Source organism: Sycon ciliatum, chromosome 1, assembly GCF_964019385.1.
Source record: "Sycon ciliatum chromosome 1, ocSycCili1.1, whole genome shotgun sequence".
Classification (NCBI taxonomy): Eukaryota; Metazoa; Porifera; class Calcarea; order Leucosolenida; family Sycettidae; genus Sycon; species Sycon ciliatum.
The window spans coordinates 50659796-50678462 of NC_088643.1; the positions used below are offsets into that span (position 1 = coordinate 50659796).

Here is an 18667-nt window from a genome sequence, read left to right on the forward strand (position 1 = left end):
GCCGATGACACTGCTCTTGGGAGAGCAGCCGCTAGCCGGAGGACCTAACCAACAACAAAATATAATTTGTTGGTCCACCCCCTCCAGGCCGCCACTGATGGCGTTCTGCAGTGGGCTGATTGAGTCGGAGGGTGCTTCAACCCTTCGAAGCAGTTCTCTCCTAGAAGTAGAAGTCGTGCAGAACGTGCCCACCCTGAAGTGATCTTCCGACTCCGCACCTGAGAATGCAGGAAGATGACGTGTCTGATGTAACGACTCACCGACATCTTGGAGTCATCTTGGACTCCAACCTCGACTTCACCAGCCACGTCGCCACCATCACGACAAAGTTCCGCCGGCGAGTGGTCCTGCTGATCCACATGACCAAGCGTATCCAGCCGCTTGTACACTGGATATGTTCGACCTGTGGTTGAATACGCCTCATGCTCATCCCTCTTATCTGGTCAAATCTCCAGTGCTCAGGCTACTACTACTAGTACTACCCTTGAACGGCTACAGGCAAGAGACGTGTGATCCTGCGGCAGTATGGCGTGTAGATCTACCCTCCTCAAACGGAGCCGAAAGCCTCACTTTTCGCGCACCTACAGTGGCCCAGCCTCGCATGGCGAAGACACATTCACTGATTCAGTGCCTTCTTGAGCTCCACCGGTGCACCACCTCCTTATCAATACAAAATTATTATTACAATAGCCAGATGACGACCCTGGAGGACCTAGGCTACTCGGTGTCAAACAGCGCCAGGCGCCCCCAAGATCTACTCCCACCTGCTAGAGCCAGCACACACACCCGTGCCACCTTTCTCTTTGTCACCACTGCCACATGGAACTCCCTCCCGGCTGCCATTCGTACTGACAGTCTGTATCCAGCCCAAAATGTTTTACTGCTCTTGTCCGCACACACTTTGCTATCACCCGTTATATGAGCCCTCTGGTTTCATTCCACGTAGAGTATGGATGTCATAGAGCACTGTGTTACATGTACATGTATATTACTACCACCCCGCATCATTCTATTTCCTATTTTTATTTTTCTCCTCAGCTTCTTCTTCATAAACTGTTACGGAGACTCCCTCGATAGGCTAAGGCCTGTGAAGAATCCATAAATACAAAATTAATACAAATACAACCAGTGCCAGTGGAAGTGTACATGTAGATCTACGTGATCTGAACTCGCAAAAATGTACCGGTATGCACTACTACTACTACATGACTGTACATGTAGTATGAGTCTGACGTACCGGTATGTGGGATCTACTGAAGTACTAGAGGCCGGGACTCGGTAGGGAGGCTACCGGCGGATTATTACTTCTTTTGAAGTATTATTATTATTATTAAATTTTTGATAGGGCAATCCCCACAGGCCTAAGGCCTTCTTACAGGGTACCCTAAATGTGCCAATACAAGGTAACGGAAGCGAGAAACAGATGTGCAAAGGCGAATGTCAGCAGGTAGAGAGTTCCAACGATCTGAGCCTAGAAAACTAATTTTATAAGAGAAAAAAGACCATACCGATTTAAAGCAGCGGGAAGAGTAAGGCCGACTAAGGGCTTTAGAAACTTGAGAGCGTGTGCGGGAGTTTGTGTGTGACGATGCACTGCGCAACGAAAAACAACTAGAGAGTAGGGGGCTTGCTAGATCATTTAGTGAACGAAAAATAAGAACAAAAAGTCTGAGCTGATACCGAGCGGCCAGTGGGAGTAAATTGTTGCGTTTTTGTAGTGCACTGATGCTGTTGAAGCGAGTGAGGTTGAACACCGTGCGCAAGGCACGTCTACTCAAGCGAACCAGGCGCTCATATTGACCCTCACGAAGGCAGTGAGCAAACGCATTCGACCCATACTCGAGAACTGATTGGATGGACGATATGTAGAATGTTTTCTTGGCGTGCTCCGTGAGTTGGTGTCGTATCTTCCTGAACACAGCGATCTTGTTTCCAATCTTGCGCTCAAGGTGGGCGATGTGGGCACCAAAAGTAAGGTGTTCATCCAAAACGATTCCAAGATACTTCACTTCAGGCAAAGGGGCAATTGAGGTGTTGTTCAGTTGAAGGCTGACGTCAGGGGTCAAAGGTGTGGATTTCGACCTGAAGATTATGAACTGAGTCTTGTCCGGATTGAGGCAGAGACCTCGTGCAGCCAGGAAATCACGAACAATGGTAATATCCTCAGCGAGATCGAGTGTGAGTTGGTTTAGGTCCTTGCCAGCTTTGTAGAGGGAAACATCGTCTGCGTATTGCCGTGCCTTGCATGCAGTGCTTCGTTGCAGAGGGAAGATTACGAACTGATATATTGAATAAAGAGGGCCCAAGGACAGAGCCTTGCGGCACACCTCTGTTTCCTGCGTATGTGTCTCCCTGAGCTGTCTTCGTGACGACACGCTGTTCCCGGTTCTGTAGGTACGTAAGGAACCATTGCAAAGCTGTACCTCCCACGCCAATGGCTGTCAATTCTTGTAGGAGCATGCTATGGTTTACCGAGTCAAATGCCTTGGACATTATGCTCGAAAAGGTGGCAGATTCTGCTCGAAGAGCAGTGAAATTGGCAGAACCATACAAACCGTCGCGCAATTCCTCGAATTCTGCTCCATTTCTTTATCCACGTACCAAACATGCATGAATTGTTGCAAGTGGAAGTGCTATCCTTCATGCCCGTTGTGTCAAAAAATGGGAATGATCCCACTTTGGAAAGTGTCTTGAATTATGCCCTACTTTCATAGTATTCTCAAATAATTGGTGTGTCATTTTTTAACAAATGTGTAAACTGGCATCACAAACTGAGATATTCGGTCATCAATGTTCTGAAAGAAAGGGTTTGCTCCCCACACTGGAGCTCGCGCTATTCCGCCGACTTTACTTGACACTTGACTGACTCACGACTGCCATCCAGAGCACACGAGAAGTCCATCGAACCTTCGACTCGGCAAACCAGTTACCTGCAAGAAAGCACCACTCCCTGCTCAATACACAGTGTTTCGGGAAATTCACCCCTCATCCGCAGTTGAGCTGTGAGAGTATTACTCCACTTGCGCAGGCTTCCCAGTGCGTGTCATTTACCCCCGATAAAAAAGTACTCCCCGAAAGATAGTACCACCCCCGAAAGTAACAATTAGTTAGTAGACCCAGGTGCTCGAAGTCCGTACATGGTATCCTAAGTTCGTACGCCCATAATTTCATGTTCTGTTATTGTATTCGACTCAAATATTTTATGGAGGGGACAGTATGGTATGTTCTCCTCGCGTACCAATTTTCAGGAATCTACGATAAGCAGAAGTCCCATACCACGCGAGTGGGTTTTCGAGTGTCCATACGAAATACAAATTGGGTTACATTTCATGCAAAAATCAACTTTGCCAAGACCGATTTCGAACGGACACAGCGTCAAACGGACCTTCACTCAATCATCAAGAGCTGCCAATGGCCAGAGGAGAAGAATTTACAGAGAACCACCAATCCTTGCAGAAAGGTTGACACTCCTGACACTCCTGGCATCTTCACCACTGTTTTCCCGCGGTTTTCACAGCGCAGCTGCTTCTTCTCTGAGCCGACTAAAACAGCTTGCATTTCGGCAACAAACTACGCTTTTGCAAGAAATACTGGTGGAGGCACATGCCAAACATATCCCTTCGGTGCTTTCGTCGTAACCGAGGGTTTGCAAGTTAGGGCGCGGTCACACATGCACTAGGATTCGCTTCGGCGACGAGGTTCGGCGGCAGCGAGCCTGGTGTCGCTCCAGCGAAACCACGTGTGTATGGTCACACATACAAACAGGGCACAACTCCTACTTTGGCGGAAAATGAGACTGTGGTGCATACGGTACGGAGAATAGACGAGGTCAATGACTATCTTGCACGCATTTTTGTTGCATGGACATCATACGCATACAAATTTCTCGTAGCAAGTCCATATACAGCAGACCGTCGTGTTTTCCGCTGAAGCGAATCCGCAGAAGCGACAGTCTCGCTTCGAAAATTTTGAGGAAGCGGATTGGAGTTTCCGCTGAAGCGGAAGTTCCGCTTTTCGCAGTTGCCATGCCATTTTTCGCTCCTGCGACCTCGCTTCAGCGTATACGCTACTTTCGAGTGCATGTGTGACCAGGCCCTTAGCAATTAGCGGAAATATGTGCGTATTTCGAGTCACCTCTGATCAGTACGGACTTAGAGTACCCTCTGCGACACCAAAATTTGATATGAAAAATCAGCGAACTCCAGAGAAACAGATCGGATCGAAAGATGGCCTGGTTCAATCGAGCCTGGCCTCAGAACAAACTTGGACAAGATACCTTCCATCCACGAGCAGAATTCTGGCAAGTGATCATTGCTAGTGTGAGTTTCAGCTCGGCAAACACACACTCGTACAGCTCTATCTTTTGTTTTTGGTGCGTGTTTTTGGCCGTGATGCCGAGACCTCAGGTCAGCAGAGCCATCAATGCCCCACCATCACTGCTGCGTCTGGGTGCAGCCCCTGCTCAATAGTTGTCACGTTCGTCTCAGTATACTGTATAACACCTTTATTTCGGTGTAATTTAAATTTCGGTAACTTCGGTACTGGTCCTGGATCACCTAATTTAACATTACACCTAAATTTTCCGAAATACCAAAAATATGTAAAAATCATGAAAATCACTGTCAAATTAAAAAAATTAACTTGGTATACCGGTAGTACATTGTACATACATAACATGTACCGGTATTATGTGGAGCCTTTTGGCCTTGGCGGAGATAATTATTATTAGTGCAAGAGCGTTTTTTGTTTTTTTTGTTTTTTTTTGGTGCCATGCATACCGAATTTATCCTTACACCGAAAGGTCAGGGCCGGCCTAGGGGTTGGCTTTTACCGAAATTTTACAACACCGAAAATAAGGTGATATACAGTAATTGTCTTTCTTTATTATTTTCGAGCTGGGAATGTGAACATAGTAAAAAAAAAAAAAAAAAAAAAAAAAAAAAAAAAAAAAAAAAAAAAAAAAACACTGTAAACGTGTACGGACTTCGAGCACCTGGGTCTACTCATGACGGAGTCATGTCACTCATGTGTCTGCTAGCTGCTAAGTAAAGTGACGTAAAGATTAAGTACGTACTAACTAATTACTTACGCCGCGCCGGTAGTACACTAGAAACCCGATAATCTGCTCCTCAAAACGGGTATTGTACGAGTACTACCTACTTCCCGTACACATTTTCATAAAAAACGCAAGGTCATTTCTCCACACGCCCACAATTTTGCGTGTTGTGCACACATTTGCCCGGGTTCATACAAAATCATGGTTTTTATCCACGTGCCACAGCTTGTAGCTAGCTGGCTATACTATACCAGCTATACTGCGACATGTCATTCTGACGACGTGACGTAGATTTACGTGCACAGTGCAAGCGCCGTGCACACGTGTACATAATTATACATGGCTGTGCATGTGTGTGCATCGCGATATTTTTGCCGAAACCGGCAAAATACGTGAAAGCGCTTATTACACGTACCCAAGCGCATAGCGCTAGCGCTAGCGCTAGCGAAGTCATCCACTACCTGCCACCCGATTTTCATAGTATAAAATGCATGCGCGCAAGGACAGACGCTAGGCGCGCCCGTTGTACAAATAGGTTTCTCAGGGTTAGAGGCCTTTAGTAGCAGGCACGTGGAAAAGGTGCTCTGTTTTTTCTTGCCCCGTTCTCTTTCCTTCTCCACTCTCTTACGGCCGTATCGTAGGCCTTTTGCATTGAAGTTTCGTCTCCTTCGTGGATGCTGTTAGTCATGCTCAGCTGCTGAGTTTTGTAGAGACGTGGACCACCATTTAGTGCTGGTAAGCACACTGTCCGGCGCGGAAGCTGGAATAGTTGTAAATTATGATGAAGAACTCGGCACTTGGAGATGGACATTCATTCTGGAAATTTTTTATTTAGAGTATGACTCTGTTCATATCAACTATGGATAGCGGGAATTTGGAGTATCTGGCATTCACTTTTCTTTGCTGAATTGCCACCCATCACAGCGATCCTACTTGCGCGAGATATTCACTCTGTGTGTAGTGTTCATGTGGAATGATTCTCGTCGTCATTTGCTGGTGATCATTTTAGTTCTGATGAAGAAGTGAAGACAATTCAAGTTACTGTAGTTTAGTCGCACAGTGTTCGGCACAGCACATAGCTCTTTAGCTCTTTAGGCTGGCCAGTTTTCCGTGTAGTGGGTACTATCTTAGTACTTTTGATGTGTACTGATCCAGCACGCTCCCCGTTCTTCTCGTTCCTTGCTGCAGGGCAGAGTGGCTATGCAGTGATGGATCCCAGGTCAATTGGGCACGAATTTGTCCGTCAGTATTATGAACTTCTTCATAATGACCCGGCACAGCTTCACAGGTAAATTTGCGAATAGGGTAATTCATTGTTTTGCATACCAACTCTTTGCTATCTCGATGAAGTAATTCATTTCTCGCCCGCCCGTCAGTGTTTCAATTTTTCTTATTGGGTGCAAATTTCGCGCTATTCTTTCCCAATATGTCACTTGCTCTGCTTTTTATGTCTCTACGTCTTTGTTAGGTTTTATTTAGACAGTTCAACGTACATCCATGCGGGAGAGAATCAAAATGATCACCCCGCTGTGGGTCAGCAGGTAAGTTGCAAGGTGTTTAATTCTGTTTTTCGTTGTCGATATACGCGCTCTGTTAGCATGCGTGCGTGCAAGTGATGTTTAGAGTTACGTTGAAGGAGCAAATTTCTATTACAGAGTGTGTCTGCCTACAGTTTGAACCTCCTCATCATTGCCTGTATTTCGTAATAGCATTTCCAGTCTGCCTCGTCAAAGTAGAGACGAATTCGTCTTCATGTCGCCTTTTTTTTGAATTTTTCATTCAATTTCATTCTCAATTTTTCAAGTGTGAAACATCTCCGATAATGGTCGTTATGTGTCTCTAGGGAGGTATCCATAAATTGTAATGCGTGCATTTCCTTCCATGGAATCCTCTTTGATTCCTGCCATTGAAAATTGTGTGGTACAAGCACTAAATTTATTGTAGCAGTGTGTAGCAGCCAGTGGTTATTTTTCATGTGCCAAGAGTATTTTTACGTGCGCGTTTGAAATGTCCTCATAAACTTTTCGAGAAATATCTTAGAATAGATCAGTTGAAAGTATCCCAGTAGCACAGTTCCGATATACGCGCTCTGTTAGCATGCGTGCATGCAAGTGATGTTTAGAGTTACGTTGAAGGAGCAAATTTCTATTACAGAGTGTGTCTGCCTACAGTTTGAACCTCCTCATCATTGCATGTATTTCGTAATAGCATTTCCAGTCTGCCTCGTCAAAGTAGAGACGAAGTCGTCTTCATGTCGCATTTTTTTGAATTTTTCATTCAATTTCATTCTCAATTTTTCAAGTGTGAAACATCTCAGATAATAGTCGTTATGTGTCTCTAGGGAGGTATCCATAAATTGTAATGCGTGCATTTCCTTCCATGGAATCCTCTTTGATTCCTGCTATTGAAAATTGTGTGGTGCAAGCACTAAATTTATTGTAGCAGTGTGTAGCAGCCAGTGGTTTTTTTCATGTGCCAAGAGTATTTTTTACGTGCGCGTTCGAAATGTCCTCATCAACTTTTCGAGAATTATCTTAGAAGAGATCAGTTGAAAGTATCCCAGTAGCACGGTTCCTTTGAGCCTCATTCTCTGTAGAATCATAATTGCAACAAGATTCTCTAAGCTTGCCTCTGCGTGAAAGTGTGCTTCCCTGATCGTATGAACAGGGTTTTTCATAGTTTCTACAGATGCATAGAAAAGGTAGTTTTCGCGAGGAATTCTAAGCTCTTTCCTAATTTGCCTTTTCCATTGGATGAGGTTGCTACCATTCAGTGAACTGTCAAAAACTCTCCTGTAGCCTGGGTGTGTTCGTCTTTATAGATGCTGGGTTCGTTTTTGAGTTGTTTTCTTTCTGTTTCTTCCGCTTAGGCCATCTATGAGACAATCAAGCAGCTAAACTTCTCTGACTGCCGAACTCGGATCAGACAAGTTGATGCCCAGGACAGTCTGCAGAAGTCGTTTATTGTACAGGTATGTCCGAGTATTCTTTTAAGTTCTTTCTCCTATGTGGCGCAATCCATCAGTGTCATTGTACATGTTGTTTTGTTATATTGCATCTTGTCAAGTTGCTTCTGCTAACACTGCCAACCTTATATCACATGTGATCGCAATATCTCAACCGATGGTAACTCAATAACCGACGAGGAGGCAATAGTTGTAAAATAGCAATGAACGAGAGGAAAGCTCAGGGCCCTACGCTATGCTTTTTTGCCTAGCTCATGCATGTTATTAGAACTGATGCAAGTGTTTTTTTCCATTGATTGGCTATAGTGTTTTACGTCTGTTAGAAAATTTGTGAATGATTTTGAGCTAGCACGAGTGAAATGGAGAGACAAGAACTATTCCCGGTTTAAGATTTGGTATTCAGCTGGCCTTCCTGGCGTGCAGTAGCAGATAGCAATGGTCACCGTGCATGCAGGCTACAACTACTTTCACACCAAGGTTCAACTCGAGTGGCAGGAACACTGTAAGTGTTGTAGCCTGCAGGCACGGTGACCAGGTGACTTGTGTACGCATGAGCACGCGGCCGCTTACTCACCCATGTTCGATTGGGAATAAGGGCCGAACCCTGCATCACAACCTTTCCAGGCCAAAACCAGTCGACTCAGCGTCCAAAAGACTACAACGTATGGACCATTCGCGGTCGTCCGTGCTTTTATAAGAACAAAACGGCGCTTTTAGTGACTTTTTGCATCTAGTAGGGCAGTCAAAATTTGATTTAGGCTTTACCGCCCCTTTAAAGTGGAAACACAGACTCGTGGCAGTTTGTAAATTTATGGTGTTATGAGCAAAGAGAGCGAAATGATTCAGACAGAATGCTGCCATTGCAACTAAATTACTGGGTGGTGGCGTTAGTGTTTTGTTCCTCTTGGGACAAGGTTTCCAAGAAGCCCAAGATTGTAATCGTCCAAGGGAGAACACGGTTGTGGCCGAGAGAATTGTGAACTTTGAAGTGAGTTGAGGATGAATTCATTGTGCAGACTTTTTTCTGGTCCATAGAGGGTTCAGCTTCTGTGCTTGATTCCCATCCCACAGATTGCATCAGTTTTATTCCGCCTTCCATAAAGCTAGCACAACTTCCAGGAGTCCGTTAGATTGTTTTGTAGTGTAGGTGAACAGAGTTTCGTTTCTTTTTGCAATGTGCTTTGTGGAAAAGCACACAAGGTGGAAACGGGGTTGAGAGCAGAGCTCTTCAACATTGGTTGCAACAGAAAATAAATATAAAGTCATTGGGTGCAGTGCTCCTTGCCACTTTGATACCTGGTTTTTCTTAGGACTGTCATCTCATCATTGCCTCCTTTGCACTTGTGTGAGACTTACAGAACATCTTTTTGAATCATTTCATGGTTGTGTATTAACGTGTATGGCCTAGTTGTTTGTGGCTTTGCCTGTGGATTGTGACGGGTGTTTTTGGAATCGAGACCCATCCTGGTAGCGGGGATATATACTATGTTATATAATGTGGTGATGCATGCACTGTGTGCACGGTTTAATGTGGCTATTAGTGTTTTCAGTTAGGTTTGATTTGTTACCTCACTAATCTGGTCCATCTGCTGTTGTTTGCCTATCTCAGGTTGTTGGAGAGCTGTCCAATGCTGGCCAGCCGATGAGGCCGTTTGTACAGACGTTTGTTCTGGCGGAGTCAGCTGAAAACAAGTTCTTTGTGAGCAATGACATGTTCCGCTACCAGGATCATATTGTTGCACCAGAGGCCAGTGAGCCAGGTAAGTTACCGTATTTCCGCAAATAAAAGACTCTCCTCGTATACAACACCTTCCTCGAATACAAGGCCGGGGCAGGGGCCGATTGAAAAAATACAAGACTGTCTCCGATTAGAAGACCGGGCCTACTAAATGAGTCTTACGACTTATGTTAAAAATAGAAGACCGTGCCCAAACTGTGGGAAAAAATATATGACCGTGCTCAAACTGTGTAGAAGAAAATGGAAGAACAGGGGTAAAACTGTGTGGCGAAAATAGAAGACCGGGGTCAAACTGGGTTGAAAGAATAAAAGACCGTCCTCGAATACAAGACCGTCCTCAATTATAAGGCCGGGTTAGGACGAGTTTGAAAAAAATAGTGGACCGGCCTACTATTTGCGGAAATACCCTGTGTTGCCACACCTGCCGACATGTCAGTAGCCTGCCGATTTTTTGAGGCCTGTAATGACCTGCTGACAATTGACCTCCTGCCGACAACAGCCATGAAAGTATCCAAGTTTGCCCTGGTGCTTGGTTTAGAAGTCATGTTCCAGATTTTTGGCTATTACTGCTCATCAGGCGTGTTTCCATAGCTCTCTCCTAAGGTGCTAAGCAAATCATCAGCTGCCTGGGGTAAACCGGCAAACTCAGCCTGAGTCTCATGCAAAGCCGTGAAAGGTTTTCTTAACAGTTCCGCGCCCGTGTGTGTCTGTGTATCTGTGTATTGGGGTTACTATGAAGGGGGTCCGGGGGCAAAGCCCTTGGGTGATGCATTTTTATTTTTTTCATCCTGATATTTGGCTATAATGATGTGGCAACACTGAATACCAGACCCTACGCTATAACGTACCGTCCATTCTCAGGTTTGCCCCTTCCCAAAATGATTTTGTACCATGTGGTTACAATACATGATGATCCCCTCGAATCCCCCCCCAGGAAATAATATAATTCTGAATTCGTGCTATATCCTTCAACATTTCTTCCTAGAAACACTGTTTAGATCAACTACACCAAAACCACGGGATAAAGTGAATTGTCAACTCAATCCAACCTGCTCTTTTGTATAAACTCTTGTGTTTGTGTATGCCTAGTGATCAGTGTTCCTGCTGTTGTACCGGCTGCCAGTGTTGAGCAACCCATCACCAATGGTCAAGTTGCCGACTATTTCAGCAAGCCGACTGAAAGTCATGCTCACCTCAAGTATGTTGTTTAGTGACTGTCCTGAACAGTTTATCCTCTGGGATCTACATGTTCCTGGTTCATTTCTTGTTTGTGTCTAGCATTCTGCGATGAATGTAGTAAATTAGCGGTTGGCCGTGCCCAATACAGAATCTTCGTTTTGGGGAGAGCAAGCACTTTCCCTACCTCAAAATGGCTAGAACAGAACAGAACTATAAGCTGTCGAAGTGCCTACGTCACGCTGCCTGAAAATTCGTAGTTACACATAGTTACAAGACCAAGTCACCTGCACTTGTCGTGTTTTCCGATGGCCACGGTATGTCTTTGAATGGGGTACCGAACACGTAACCATTATTTGCGCCCTATGTGTGATGGATGCGAACCCTGCATTGGGTTCAACTCGTTTTCACTGTTTCCCAGCGTAACCTTTTGAACCATGTCCCCTGGTGTGAAGTTCTGCAATTCTATGGGCCGAATGCACGTGTTGCTTTCATTAGATCATACACTGAAGTTCATGAACATTTAGAGATCGCAAATGATTTGGTATACTGGTACGAGAGATTGTGGATTTTAGTGACCAGATGGATGCGAGTTACATAGTTACAAGACCAAGTCACCTGCACTTGTCGTGTTTTCCGATGGCCACGGTATGTCTTTGAATGGGGTACCGAACACGTAACCATTATTTGCGCCCTATGTGTGATGGATGCGAACCCTGCATTGGGTTCAACTCGTTTTCACTGTTTCCCAGCGTAACCTTTTGAACCATGTCCCCTGGTGTGAAGTTCTGCAATTCTATGGGCCGAATGCACGTGTTGCTTTCATTAGATCATACACTGAAGTTCATGAACATTTAGAGATCGCAAATGATTTGGTATACTGGTACGAGAGATTGTGGATTTTAGTGAATAATTACGAGATGGATGCGAGTTACATGATAAAGGCAGTGAGCCGCCCATGGTCAGAACTGCATGCTCTGAATTATGGACTTTTGGTTGTGTGTTATGTATACACGTGTCAAGCAATCATTCTCAAACAGTTTCCTCATCTGCAGGTGTACAATTTGTCATGTACATGTGCGTGTTAGCTGAGTACTGTCAACCAAGCTTGTTTGTAGTTTGTACGTAACATTGGTTTGATACACGTTCATCCCCATTGGCTCTGTGCTATACTCGTGTTGCCAGTATTCTGTCGATGACTTCGATCAACCATAGAAAAGTCAAACTTTGCTGACTGCCTGCTGTGGCAGTACAGAATAAATTCAGAGATGTGCAAGCAAGGAATTGCAATGCCTGGAGGAGAAAGGGATTGAGGGCATTCCCAGCGATATGGTGCCTTCGCAAGGCTGTAGAGCTGGGCCTGGCTTATAGTGTTCGCACTGACACAAGCTTTCTGGAGAGGCCAAGATGAAAATCAGGCTATCATAGCGGGAGTTGTGACCGAACGTTTACACAATTCGGGCGAGCGCCATCGAGCCTTCCCCTCTTTGGAATTAGCACTAATATCCATGAACCTTCCAAGTTGAAAGGCCGTTGGTTAGCGCTATCGAGCAGTGCTAAAGCTGACTTTCATGCCGTGGCAAGTCTCAGTACTCCTTGTCAATTTTGTGCTAGATTGTGCACTTCTGACTGTTCAAAATATTGTTTAGTTGGTGGACTCTATCGCATAGCGTGTGCCCACAATTTCCTTGTTTCAAATTCTTTATTAGTACAGTGAAACCTGTCTAAGGCGACCCCTCAAGGGACGAGAAAAAGTGGTCGCCGTGGCCAGGTGGTCTTCTTATCCAGGTTCAGTGGGTCACGTGACCATATCCACATGTGATACATCATTTTGATCAGTGCATCACAGTGCACACACCTATGCTACTCTAGCACGACTCATGACCAGTCCTGTGCCTGGGGTCCTCAGACCTGTCAAATGTCGTGCATGCACCATGTACATCTACACTTCCTGCACTGATGTGTAGATCTACCATGCCTGGTGCACCATGCAATGCATACATTTACATGACTAGCACTGTACAAAAGCGGTCGCGGGTGGGTGGTCGCCGGTCGCGTTGAGCGAGTGGTCGCCTTATCCGAGGTGTTTTGAATGTGAATGCGTCCGTGACAAGGAAAAGTGGTCGCCATGGTCGAGTGGTCGCCATATCCGAGTGGTCGCCATTACAGGTTTTACTGTAGTTGTTAAATTTTGGTATTTGTTCTTGTTCTTGTTTACAGCGGTGATGTGACTGTTATTGATGCTCCTGAGCCAGTGGAAGCAGTGGCACCAGTTGAGGAGCCTGTTGTGCACCAGCCTGAGCCTACGCCCCCACCTGTGCACACTGAGCCAGAGCCGGTGAGTGCTCGATGTAATTGTAGCTTGCATCATTTTTTTTTGTTTATAGCGATGGTGCCATGGGATTTACATTGTGCGTAGAAAACTCCTTGAGATTTCACGCCTTTCTCCTTCCATGTGGCTGTTGTGCATAGGAGCCCATCGTTGAGCCTGAACCCTCGCAAGAGGTCAAACAAGAACCGAAGGCGTTCTCTTGGGCTAGTGTGGCTAGTTCCTCATCATCGTCGTCGGCATCTCAGCCGGCTAGCAAGAAGGTGCAGCCAGCTGGTATTGTCCGTGCTCCAGTAGAGGTGAGCGTCTGGCATGGTACACGTTGTCTTATCTTCACCTTTCAGGCAGTCCATGCGTGCATTAATCCTTTGAAAGTGCACAATGCAACTAGCTCTCAGATTGGATGTAAGCTACCTCAATGGCTCCCGAGCTCGTGCAGACTTGGATATATGTGTATTCTCCCTAGCTCTGACCAAGCAGTTTCGTAGTATGTCAATGTCTCTCTATGGCGCCAGGTTCTTCTGTGCTACTTTTTGTAGGGCAATTCTACAAGCTAGCTTCCAAAGCTGGAATCAAGAGTGTAGCTCTACATCTATCCTGCATAAAACCACTCCCACAGCTAAGTTTTGTTCAGGTCATTATGGTGCCATAGGCTTGGGGCACAGTCAACATTTCACTGATGTGAAATGGGGAAAAGCCATGAGATTTTCACCATTTATACAACCTGCAGCGAGGCACGACCAAAGTTACCTTAGCGAATTGATAAATGGTCATATAAACCTGTGTAAAATGCAGCCAGCAACACTATGACCTGGACTAAAATCTTCGCCGTGACCTCATTCTCCCAGGGTTCATACTCTGGTTTGGATGCTCTCGGTAATGCTATGCATCAAAATATTATGGTCATACTTCCTGGATTGCTTCCTGTTGTCTTGCAGATAAAGCCTGTTGCCGCAGCTCCCAGCACTCAGCAGCAGCAACAACAGCCGCAGCAGCAGCAGACCAACCAGCGTCCTCAGCGTCGCACCAATGGCAGTGCAAACAACCAGTCCAGCAACCAGTCCAGCTCTGTCCCTACCGCACGTAATGGCGCGGCAGCACGGTCCAATGCAGCAGTTCCGGACAGTCAACAAGTCTTTGTTGGTGGTTTGAACTCTAGCATGACCGAAGATGAGATCAAGGGTGCCTTCAGAGGTATGTACTACTGTATTGTTGCCTGATGATTGCGAGAGCATGAAGCTTGAAGTAGCAGCAAACAAGCCTTGATTGTCCTTATTGTTCTGTTCTGTACTACTGTATTACGTATTTTAAAGTCACTACTTTTGGTCTAATTTCGATCCTATGCTAGTGCATAATAATAATAATATGAACAGGTCGCATATTGCCCGCATAAACAAATCATACGGGCTATCTAAAAAACTTTAAAAAAATTGTTTCTGTGTTGATCAACTAGCCTTCTCAAAAACGACTCCAAGCTCGCTTCCTTTTCTACGGAACTTCATTGAGCCTGGAAGAAAATACTTGGCAAAATGTGGTATACAGTGACTCACTTAGTCTTCACCCTGCTTAGACGTGGACTTTCACAGTTGGAATCAGGGCATTTTTCACTACAAGTCTCTCAGAAGGAGAGCCAAGGATAAATTTATAGAAAAGACAGGACCAAGGAACTACAAGTTATGCAGTAGTGTCCACTAACACCACCAGTTACTGAACAATCAGCTCATTCGATGACATTGCACGTCACTGCCGAATGGTACTGACGTTCTGCAACTAACTGGCTATCAGCTCTAGCACATCTCAGATGCGCACTCCAACAGGCTGTGGACGGTTCTAATTTTTATGATAACATAGGAGGGGAAGGTGAGCGCAACCAAGACAATCACGAGCTGAAATCTCATCTGTGGAGGACGTTGGCGGATGTACATGCATGTCAATGACGATACTGGCAAGACCATTGGATTGTTGCACCAGCGCAGTGCATTGTTGATGTCTTTGAATAGTATGCATATGATCAAGTGTTTGTTCACATACCGTAAAGTCTTGTATGAAAGCCGCACTTGAATAGAAGCCGCACTTTTGGGCCCATCAAATCACACATAAGCCTGGTTTAATGTTGACATACATAGAAATACCTGTCTTGTATAGAAGCCTGCACAATTTCACCAAGAAGGTCATAGAAGCCGCGGCTTTTATACAAGACTTACGGTATATATTATTATTTGCCCTTGATCTTCATTTTTTCTCTTTTCTCCCTTGATCTTCTGGTATCATATCTAACATTGGGTGTAGCCTAAGCGAAGGGTGGGCTGACGCCAATGTCAACGTGGAAGGGCTGATGGTGATGGTTTTTGCTCCAATAGTGCCGCAATCATTGTTATTTTGTGTTTATGCTCTGTGTTCAGAATTCGGCACTGCTATCGACATCAGAATGACTCAGAAGGTATGCGATGCAGTGAAATTTCTGTCTTCTTTCTTTTCTTTTTGTCAACCTTGTGTATAGTAAGGGTGCGTTCTTAACCCTTTATTGGCCGGCCCATACATTGATCGAACACCGATGTTCGATGGGATAGGCATTTTGAAATAATCGTAACTCGGTTGAATCTCGGTCTTTTGAGAGATCGAAGTATGTAGGTCAAAGAGAAAACTCTCAGCTGTCGCGTCGAGCAATTTTCAAAGAGATAGGATGAGCGGTTCTTGAGTTATAGCACTCGCTCAGATCACGATGCGTGGGTCAACGGACGGGATTTTCTCTGCTTACGTTACCTGTTGACAAGGCTACACCGATTCAACTTCAAAAGGTGGTTCCCGGGAGTCTGTACGATAAATTTTGAGTTTGATACGAGCAACAGCAGTAAGATGGTGGATAGAGATAGATCTCGAGTATGAGCCCAGCTCTGGTGGGCCTTCCCTGGCTCGCAGCGCTGGGCCAGTCCATCCCATGGAGTCGAGTGTAGGCTCGATGCGCTCCTCTCATCACGGCCTGTCCAGGATGCCCAAGATCGTGGAATTCGTCCAGTGCAACTAAAGTTACGTCCAATATAGGTACAGATTTGGCGATTGCGTGGGCTTGTTTATAATTATTTTAATCGGTCACTAAAGGGTTAAATCCTCTCGGGAAAAAAGTTCGAGAAGTGTTCTTATATCCTCGCTGAATTTTAGGAAACTCTCCCAAAGCTTTCCAATTTCTCTGAACTTCAGAGGTGGTTGAAATTTGGAGATTCCCGCACTGTGGGGTCAGCGTATGCGAACTTCTGCTAAAAGCCATGTGTTGATTATGAGTGTACACCATTCCCCTTTGCATACGCACAGTGTGTACTACATTCATGTCACTCAAGTTCGTGGTCCCTTTGGCGCTTCACATGTGCAAAAAGATCTCCGAATTCTGTTCCTAAATTATTGCAGTTTCTTGACTTCCAGGGGAAATTTCTCCGAGAAGCTAGATTTCTATGTATTTCATCTGGAAAATCCATTTCTGGCTGAAAGTCACTCGTCAAAATCAGGCATTTATAGACAGTGCAGTGTGGGTGTCTGTACGTTTATTAAATGCACTATATCCGCGAAATTCCTGCCCATCTTTTTGTATAAGTTCCTTTGGATTTTGCAAGGCCAAGTCTTTCCTCTCTACCTTTTCCTTATGATGTCATGTTCGATTTCCCTCTTTCCTACAGCAATTTTGCTTCGTTGCTTGTTCGATTTCCCTCTTTCCTACAGCAATTTTGCTTCGTTGCTTTCGAGTCTTCACAAATCGTGGATAGCATCCTAGCTCATGCGAAAGAGTCTGGTTTCCAGCTGCGTGGCCATCGATTGAATGTGGAGGAGAAGAAAGAGAAGGCTAGCGGTGGCCGAGTTCCGAACAATCGCCAAAACACAGGTGGTCGTGGAGGTCGTGTTGGTACTGGAAGTAACAACAGCTTCTCGCGTGGCGGTGCTACTGCCAACCGATCGGGCCGCGACTCCTCTGCTGTCAACCGCCGTTAAGAGCTCTTTTGGCTGTTTACTAGTGAGTCCTGTCAGCTTCCATAACACTTCAATAAGTGCTGTTTGTGTTGTGCTTGGAGTCGCTGGTCTTGCATTTAGGCTACCTTGCCCGGGATACGAAACACAACAAAGGGGCCTTTTGCAAGCAACAATTTGTCCATAGTCTTTTCTTTCTTCGCTGTGCTAATGCAAATGTAATGTAAAACCAGTAGATGCAGGCCTTCAATCCCTTCCACTTGTGATCACGATTGTGCTTTGTACTATTTCAGACCCGTTTTCCTTTGTCCCCAACTGGCTCCATGTGGACGCGACCTGATGGGCAAGTCTACCCTGTACCTGTTTTGTAATATACCCCTTTCGTTTTCTCTTCTCCTCTTGTGCTGTTGTCGCTGTGTCAGGTCTTATTGAATCTGCCATGTGAGCCAATCATGATATGCCATCAGAAGAACAGAAAAAATAAAAAAAACATTTTCTACAGCAGGCACAAAGAAGTGTTCACCGTTTTTCAGAGTTTTGTTATGTTTAACCGGCCGCTCGAATCTTTCCACATACCCAACTACAACGATGTTGCTTTTTCTCTTTCTTTACTCTTCTTCTTTCCTTCTTTTTTTTTGTTGATGTGGACAGTTTCCTTCAGATCGGCCACCCTTAGTTTGGGTCCACATCTTACATGTGTACTCATAGAATCCTTCCATCTTTCTTTATCTCCTGTTTTCTACGGAGTTAAAATGCAAGCAAAGAAAGTGTTTCATTATTCGTTTGTATTGGCTGATTGTGCCCCTTTGCAGTAGTACCTGCTATTTGAACCGCCCCGTTTTTTCTCTCACACAAATGCTGGTGTGATGCAGCACCATTGCATGTAGGCTCTACGCGTGTTGGCATGGTGAAGGCCTGAAGGGCTTGAGATGGCACACGTCTTGCTTCTTTTCGCATGCTTCTCTTGTATTCCCAACGGTGTTCTTCTGGTGCAAAGTGGATGTTTGTGTGCCTTGCTTCGTGATTGCACTGCAGAGGCTCCGCTCCATGTAAGAGTTGGATCACATAAGCCAAATCGGCGCCGGGAAGCGTCGGCGGTGAGCCAGCTCCCGGTCCGGTGCGCATACGATTAAGTACCAAATCTATTACAAAGTAGTACAGAATGCGCCCGCATCCTACGACACGTTTGCCGATTGAAGCTGGAATTCTTTGCTTCTTCAGTAGTTCAAAGTCTTTCCGTGATGGTGTAGATGTAGTTTTATGATCTCCACTAAAAGATAGCACCGTGCTATCTTTTAGTGGAGATCATAAAACTACATCTACACCTTTTATTGCAGTTTAGGCCACCCTTTCTTTTTTCGTTGTTTAACGTCCGCGCCCGCGTACCTTTTTGCCTCCGACCGAAAAAAAAAACAAGAAAGTAGTAGTACCAATAATATGCGAAGTTGT

General features: G+C 45.2%; 1 protein-coding gene across 2 annotated transcripts; it reads left to right on the forward strand.

Moving 5' to 3' along the window:
• The first annotated feature begins 5586 nt into the window (after positions 1-5586).
• Positions 5587-18234, forward strand: LOC135830914 (ras GTPase-activating protein-binding protein 2-like). Of its 2 annotated transcripts, XM_065343136.1 has the most exons (12): positions 5587-5791; positions 6245-6344; positions 6525-6597; positions 7926-8027; positions 9631-9781; positions 10849-10957; positions 13156-13273; positions 13408-13563; positions 14203-14458; positions 15667-15704; positions 16976-17264; positions 17641-18234. In XM_065343136.1, the coding sequence occupies exons 2-11, from the start codon at positions 6265-6267 to the stop codon at positions 17240-17242; spliced, it is 1350 nt and encodes a 449-aa protein (XP_065199208.1). In that variant the 5' UTR covers positions 5587-5791; positions 6245-6264; the 3' UTR covers positions 17243-17264; positions 17641-18234. The 2 variants fall into 2 exon arrangements, with proteins under 2 accessions (XP_065199208.1, XP_065199207.1); XM_065343135.1 differs by having other exon boundaries at positions 5588-5791; positions 16976-18234.
• The last annotated feature ends 433 nt before the right edge of the window (positions 18235-18667 follow it).

Bases quoted from the DNA above. Each gene is read 5' to 3' on its own strand.
- LOC135830914 (XM_065343136.1), top strand. From the start codon at position 6,265: ATGGATCCCAGGTCAATTGGGCACGAATTTGTCCGTCAGTATTATGAA. The intron at 6,345-6,524 runs GTAAATTTGCGA...CGTCTTTGTTAG, and splicing joins GACCCGGCACAGCTTCACAG to GTTTTATTTAGACAGTTCAA. The intron at 13,564-14,202 runs GTGAGCGTCTGG...GTTGTCTTGCAG, and splicing joins TTGTCCGTGCTCCAGTAGAG to ATAAAGCCTGTTGCCGCAGC.